This window comes from Trichosurus vulpecula, chromosome 5 (assembly GCF_011100635.1).
Source record: "Trichosurus vulpecula isolate mTriVul1 chromosome 5, mTriVul1.pri, whole genome shotgun sequence".
NCBI lineage: Eukaryota > Metazoa > Chordata > Mammalia > Diprotodontia > Phalangeridae > Trichosurus > Trichosurus vulpecula.
The window spans coordinates 41,387,557-41,395,690 of record NC_050577.1 but is presented as its reverse complement, the minus strand read 5'-3'; the positions used below and the strand labels follow the sequence as shown (position 1 = coordinate 41,395,690).

General features: G+C 39.9%; 1 protein-coding gene across 2 annotated transcripts in view; it reads right to left on the bottom strand.

The window, feature by feature from the left end:
* Nucleotides 1–327: 327 nt before the first annotated feature.
* DNAJC13 (DnaJ heat shock protein family (Hsp40) member C13) overlaps nt 328–8,134 on the bottom strand; it is a 123,042-nt gene continuing 115,235 nt past the window's right edge. For both annotated transcript variants that reach the window (XM_036758915.1, XM_036758916.1), the window contains 2 exons: nt 7,937–8,036; nt 328–1,210 (listed from right to left, as the gene is read on the bottom strand). In XM_036758915.1, the coding sequence (XP_036614810.1) occupies nt 1,113–1,210; nt 7,937–8,036 (198 nt within the window). In that variant the 3' untranslated portion in view covers nt 328–1,112. The remainder of the gene's footprint in view (nt 1,211–7,936; nt 8,037–8,134) is intronic.

Sequence of the window (8,134 nt, the reverse complement as noted above, 5' to 3'; positions counted from 1 at the left end):
CGTTCAAATTCAGCTTCATACATTTACTAGCTGTGTGACCCTGGGCAAGTCACTTAACCTTCAGTTTCCTCAACTGTAAAATGGGGATCCTGGAGGAGGAAATGGCCAACCACTCCAGGATCTTTGCCAAAAAAACCTCACTGGGGTCACTAAGAGTCAGACACAACTAACACAAAACAACAACATTAAGTATACCTTTTTACATAGGAAGTGCTAGGTCTGAGGCAAATGTCATATGTTGCCACTATTCCATTTAGGATAGTGCCACTAAAAACCGGTTTGTAAGTACTGGCACTTAAAGGAAAAGATTAAACAAGAACGCATCTGTCTCATCAACAAGGCAGTCAATTCCCTTTATTTTTAAAATTTTATGTACACATCTGAATGATCTGTATAATGTACATTCAATATAGAAAGCTTTCTATGCAGGGTAACATAGGGAACATTTCACAATCCCACCAGGCTCTTACATCACGTGTTGATGGCAGGGCTGGTTTTTGTTTTGCATCTTTTTTCGCATAAGCTCATTCTCGTTCAACAATTTGGTAAAGCCAGGTACACACGAACACGTCTACTGTGAGCTCTCAGGAACATAATGTTAATGATCAAGGACATGAGTGAACTGGTACAGGGACAGAACCTAATGATGCTAGATGAAGAGAAGGACGATCACGTCAGACTCGGTGCAGGAGGAAAGACCCATTTCTGGGGACAAGTGAGTCAGCCCAATTCCTGTAGCCTGCAGCTCAACACCGCAGCTACGAATTAAAAAAAAATATAAAAACTTGGGAAAAAGTTTTGTCTTTTTGATTCACAGTCTTGTAAACAGATACAAAGGAACGAAATGTGCTTTTGTACAACAAGAGAAAAAATATTCTTGTGTACCCATTTAGGTTGATCCACAGAGTGCTTTCTTTATGTTACAACGTGATACAATTAGAATCACTGACTTTTCTCCTAAATAAAAATATATTTATAGAAAAAGGAATAACACTGTCATGAAACAAGCAGAAAGGCAGTTAGGAGTTTGCTTCAATGTATCAGATGGAGGAATGTGGTTCTCATCACCAGCCTTTCTGCATTTATTGTAATTCATGAATAGTTCAAGTCTCTTAGCCAAGATCGCCCGCTTCATGGTCTACTGGAGGTGGCATGCTAGATAATACTGTTGCTGATGCCCCTGCAGTAAGGTAGCCAGCAACTCCAGGTCCTGGTTAAAAGAAGAAGACGACATCAATTTTCTAAACATTTTTTACAAGACAGTTTTTAAGTGTAATGAACTTCTTGGTTAAGTGTTCTATTATGAAAAATCGAAGGTTTATTAGAAGTCTGAATAATTTGTCTGATTATTTAGCTTTAAAAAAAGACAACTCCTGAACTTTTTATAATGCCTACCTAAACAATTATGCAGTCAGTAACTTCTGTGTGTTACTGCTATTAGAACAGCAAACACAGTAAAACTAAAAATTCATTATCCCAAATGTGTGATAGTTAAGGAATGGAAATAAGATAGAAATAACCCCAACCCTACCCCCTTTACTGGAAGCCAGGTTTCTGAAAACACTGGGCAAGGAGAGAGGAACAAATGTCAAATGGAAACAATGAGAAGTGAAAATATTAACCAGATTTCTAATGAAAATATTTTCATAACCAATCCTTCAACATTATCAAAATCAGTGGGAAAAGGTATTGCATGAATAACTGAAAATGAACAATGCCCCAAATAGGGCTTATAATCACTAAGAAAATGGGGATGGAAGCCACTTTGACTTTGAAAATTATGATTCTATGGTGACATTCCTGAGTGAAGGGGAAAAAATTTTAAGAATAACCAGGCATTTATGCAATAGTGCCATGAGTCAAGCACAAATTCCCATTGGGATGTAGGGGTGGAGCAATGGAGAATTGGGAAAATTCCTTCAGGGTCTGAAAAGCACCATCAGAAATGTCAGGGCTTCTTTGACTCTAAACTATTAGGTGTAACACAGAAGGATGGTGAAACAAACACTTAGCAAAGTTTCTCTTTTTATAAAATATAAAATGGTCCCATTCTTCCTTAACTGTAGATGTGTATTCCATTCCAGAAGCACAGTAAAACACACCAGTAAATGCTGTACATGAGATCCTATGGTGACCATTCAGCAGTACTTTTGAGCTAAAACTGTAGGACACAACAGCAAAGAGCTGAGGAGCATTCAGAGGGTGAGGACCAGAAATGCAGTGGAAGCAACATGCACTTAGCAAAATGGTATCTACCTGCTTGAGAGAGCTACACAGAGGTTAGCAAGCTGCTGGCAGAGCAGATCTAAAGCCCACTTCTGAGGTGAAGGGGACTGCTGCCAGTGAGAAGGGAAGGAGAGACACCTGAAGGGAAAAAAGAGAGATAAGAAGCAAGGGCAGTGCAGACGCGGAGCAGTCTGATGAAGGCTTAGGATCAAGGCAGGTCAAGGAAAGGCTGGAAGGATGACCTCAGAGAGTAAGTGATGTGTCCTGGGTGGACACTGCCCCCACAGCTGGGACTGTTCAAGTCCGTGTGAGGCCAGAGGGAACCCAGGGCCCAGAACACTTAGGGAAAGGAAGTGAGCAGGGGCCAATACACTCACCACTATTACAGGCTTGTAAAGAAGCTTAAAAGGCTACTAAGGAGGCACAATAGCTATAAAAAACGGAATGTACACTGACTTTCCTGGCCTTGTCCTCTGCCTTCCACAGACTGCTCACAGAAACTAACAAGTCAATGAACCATATCTGACAATGGGAGTCTCAAGGCAAAGACACTACATTTTAAAGCAATTTACTGCATCCAGACCAGTAATCACTGAAGCTCAGATGGCAGGTAGACTACTTCAGAATTTAGGATTTCAGCATGTAAAATGTTAGCGCTATCTCGGAGGCTGTCACCCGAAGAGATATCACAAACCCCAAATCCACTGTAGTGCCATTATGTATTTACATGAGACTGTACACTGCTAAGTTTCCTACCATTGGACCAATGTGTTGGGGCTACATCAGGTGATAATTTGGGGACTTTAATGAACTAGGCATTAAAGCATAACAGCTTAAGCCCAGAAGAGCTCTCTAAGGTTTATTCAATGACTAGGTTCTAGTCTTCCATTCTCTCTTCATACTTAAGCTGTCTCAAAATAAAACTAGTGACATGTGTTTATTTGTAAGTGCCTTTGTGCTAGGACCTCAGAGAGGCTGGAGATACAGGTACAAAGGTAAGCCAGTCTCTCCTGTGAGGATTTTAGAGATTCACAAGGGGACAGTCAAGATGTCAAGGTTCCAATCTTCCCTGGAAGACAGAAGCTGTAACATGAACAGATCACTTACCCTCTGTAAAAGCTCGACTCTAAAATGCCTGTCTCACAAGGTTTTTGGAATAAAGAGATTTGTCAACATTCTATAAATGGAACAGGCAGCGTCAACTAAGGAGGCACAGAACATACAGGTTGTGCTGAGGAGACCTGGCATCCCCTAATGCCTTCAAAAAAATTGTATCTCGTGTGTAATTTTAAAAATTGTTAATTTAAAGTAAAATTGAGTTAATATAAAATATTACATTTTAGTTTCCTTGATGACTAAAAATACTATCTTTATAATTGAAGTTTTAATATATGTTCCTCTTAAGAAAATGAAATTCTCTGGATGCATGCCCAAATGAAATGTGCTGTGCATGGCTATGGAAGGAGCACAGGCTGTCAGAACCAAGGACTGCATATTTAGAGTTAAGAATTATTTTGGGTTAAGAATCCAAACTGGGGTTTAGGTCAATTGTCACAGGAAATCTTCGTAGGAAAAAAGTAAAAGTGCTGGCTTGGAGCTCATCTTAAAAAATACTGTTCAAAGAAGAGCAGAGAAAGTACTCTGTGAATCCAATATATGAAGGCCATTTAGTTATCACAAAGTGGCCAAAGAGAAGGGGCTGGTCTGAAGAAAGGTTGCTCCTCTCACTGCTCAAGGAAGATGCTTCCTCACTTGCCCTGGTGCCTCTCATTCAAAACAATGATCCATAACCTTGGTGCTGGATTGCCTGTGAGCCTTTTTGTTGTTACATGGCCTCAATTTGTTGGCTTGTTCAGCGTGTTTTCTACTTGGATGGTTCAGCTTCCCCACTGCTCTTACCCCACTGAACATGTATACACTGCACACTGCACACATGACACTCTGGAGATCTGTCAGATCAGTCATCTTCCAGGTGAGGACCAAAATTCTTACTCTCTCCTTCCTCAACTTTCCTACAGCTCTTTTCCCCTCTTAATTTTCAATGCTCAGGTGCTTAGAGACATTCATTTATACAACTTTTAACCAAGTTCTTCTTATTAAGCACCCACTTTGTGCACAGCACTGTGATTCACATCCCAGGACAAAAAAAAAAAAAAAAAAGGGCTGCTGAATCATGGAGCAGAATTAAAGCTTTTAGGCTAATTTCCAACAAGAATTTTGGGCACAGCAAAGCTGATTTGTTGGGGGTGGGGAAGGGCACGGCCATTGGAAGCAGTTACTTCTTGTCAGTCTGGTTCCAGTTCTCTACAATGAGTGACTTTGTACAGGTGCTTTTTCCAGCCTTATCCATACAAAAATCACTCTTTTCAAGGAATTAGGAAGTGGAAGAGAGCCAAACCTTTACTGTTATCCTGACACCAAGTAGCACCCTTTCAAATGTTTCTCCCACCACCAAAACAAAACCCAATAAAGTTCTTAAAATACCCAAAGAAGACAACTTCGAAATCTCTGGGAGACAAGAGGAAAGGGCAGGGAAGAGCCTTCCTGCCTTTCAGGGCCAAGCTTCTCTAGGTCCTAAGCTAACTAACTGCCCCCACTCACTTCCTGATGTCTCACTCCACTGAAAAGGCTCTCCCAGTTTACCAAGGATTCCTCAGCAGGTTAGCGTGATGACCTTTTCTCAGTCATCATCCTCCTTGAGGGCAAAGATTTGTGGTTTGTCCTCAGAGCCTAGCACAGAGATGTTTACTTGATGCTTAAAATTAGTTTAATCGTGAATATTACACTTTCCCATTTGGCTTACTCCCTTGTAACACTTCAGATACAGAGTGCTTAGGTATAGAAACTCAATTTCATCTCTAGGTTCAAAATAATTTCAAATAATTGTTTCAAGTTAACAAAATCTTATGTCAACAAGTATACATGTTCAGTGGGGTAACAGCAATGGGGAAGCTGAACCATCCAAGTAGAAAACACACTGAACAAGCCAACAAATTGAGGCCATGTAACAACAAAAAGGCTCACGGTAATTCTCGGCTACTTTGGATAGGAGCAGACCTGCTACCCAGTTTATGTTTCACACTTGAAGTTTCCATCCCATTGAAAGGACACCCCTGACAGGATCTCATTCCTGAGTGATGGAGCTGAGTGCAAAGAACAGCCCACAGCCTCAGTTAATCCACCATTCTAGCAAGCTACCTACCTACTGACAGACCTACAGGCCGTATGGGATGGAGTTACCTTTGACTTGACAAGGATTTGACTTGACAGACACAAGGGCACCCGTACCTGTTTTGATTACTACCAATAAAAATATTCAGCTGCATACTGATCTCAGTATGAGGAGCTATGGAGAAGAGAGAAACCCCTGATCAGCAGCAACCAAAAGGGCCATGAAAGCAACATGTAAGTGAGACTGAGGGGCTGGGAAATTGCCTGAGAAACAACTCTCTTTTGGCTTCTACCAGTGGCATGTCTCAGATCCCCACCTCAGCTCTTCACCACCCCAACACTCTGTCCCTTAGGATTTCTCTCTGTATTTCTGCCTGACATGCTAACCATACCGGACCTACTATGAAAAGACATAGAAACTACCATCAGTGGCTTGGAATGTGTGTGTGTGGTCTTTATTCCTAGTATCTGGCAAGTGTGGGAAGAGTGAAAAGTCCTTGAACCCTGTATAGGGAGGAGAAAAATACCCTCAGTATCCTAAAGCAGAATTCTGTATTCTCCCAAAGAAATGTTATTGTCACATGTGGACATTAGGTTCTGTTGTATAAGTTTAAACTGGTTTTTCAATGCAGTCCTGGGAAATCTTACAGAAAAATGCTTTCCAGGTTCCAAATAACTGACACACACTTCAAGGAACAGAACTAATTCACTATTTGTTGAGCTTAGTGGTTGGGAGATCCTCTGTGGATAATCTTTGAAAGAACATGAAGAGTCCATGTAAAAGATAAAGAGGCATGGGTGGATTGCAATCTGAGAAGAATGCTGAAATATATGAACTCATTGTGCTCGAGACTGTACTGGGGACCTGGTGATGTGTGAGTGTGTGTGTGTATTAACAAAAGTGATAGTTTCTACTCCCGAGGAACACAGCAAAAACTTATAGTTAGCAAATATTACTCTTTTAACTTCTAGACAACAAAACAGTGTTTCCTGTGCTTTTCCACACAGAATGAAGTAGATCTCCCTACCTCTGCTGTCACACTGGAATATTTGTTTATAAAATGTGATTACTACTAAGCTGCCACGTGGAGCCCAAAGACTCAAACATGTTAAAAATAACTGTTCTTGGATGGTTTATACTTTATAAAAGTTTAAAATAGACACAAACTGATTTGGTGGCTTTAAATCTATATGTTATAGGTACTTCTGCTTTGAGGGGAAAAGAAAGGAAACTCAAACTATGAGTGAAGAGGCATGTCTTCTATCTACCAGATAAGCTTCATTAGGGCAAAAGAAACACATTTAATTTTTCCATTTCAGCACCTCCCAGTTCTCTATAAATAACAGATACTTAGCACATTTGTTAAAAAGAATAATAGGCTGATACTCAAAGCACCCTGTACAAGCATCCCGGATATATTTCCACTCATACTTTGCACTAAACAGAAATGTATTAGAGTGTTAATGGTGAAGGAAAAAAGCAGCAAATTCAACAAAATGAAAAATTAGAATCATGCAACATTTTTCTGAAAGCAGTTATGCTTATTTGCTGAATCACTCTCTTTGCTATGGTTTCTAAATCCGTAGTACTGTAAGTCAGACAACAGCTAAAGCTTACTTGGAAAATACCATGGTAACAAACCAATAGTGCATGCAACACTCAGTTTTCAGTCTTTTCTTGAGGACTGGCTAATTCAGCTATACCAGCTTTTGCATTTGAATGCCATGTGTAAAAGGACCCATTTTCATATGATGCCAAACAATTCCATGTAAATTGTCAAAAAATAAGCTGCAGTTTCAATTTTCATTTCCATATAAGGAGAACCTTTGTCTCAATAATTACACTCTGCACACATGGTGTTCATGCAATGGAAAGAAGAGCCTATTTTTCCATAAACATCTCCCTAAAGCCCAGCGAATTCCTAATTCCACCTTCTACTCCTCAAATACTACAAACAGGATGTCACCAGTGACTACAGTAACATCTTCAATGAACCTTTAACTTGTACTCATATTAATATGATTCTCCTTTTGGGTAGCCAGGCACTTCTCAGGAGGGGTCTAATCCCCAACTGGCCCCTGGGAATTTAAAGCTGCTATTTTTTCATTTGTTTTTTAAATATCAACAGGTCTGGATCTTGAGCCCACATTCTCAATAACAAAGATCTTCACATATATTACTTCTTTGTGCCACTTTCTAAGAAGTTCAGGAAAAACAGATATTATCACTTTGAAAGTGGTGTGTATAAAAAGGCCACTTTGTAAATGGATCCAAATTGACCAGAGTATATATTCTACTAAATAAAGCACATGTTATTTTTCCCCATGTACTTTAATATTGTCATGTTCTGACAAAAACAAAGGAAAAGAAACCCTAAGCTTTAGCAGCTACGTGACAGCATCCTAGCCTACGATGAAAGGGTGCTACTAGGCAGACCAGAACTGTCCTAAAACACCATTTTATAAATATTTTCAAGACCTGATTCAGTTGAAGCAGCATGGCTTTTTTACTGTAGAAATAAAGCCCAAAATTGCTGACCTGTGAGGTATCCAGCTGTTTGTGTCTCAGAAATGAACAAGTCATGTTTCTGATCTTTGAAGGCACTCCAGACGGAGGAGCGAGACAGGATTTCATTTACCTACAGAAATGCAATGGGTATTTGTCACTTTATTTTCATTAAAATTGCCTCAAAGAAAACTCTAATTAGTCCATTTAAATCCATATAATTTTGATGGA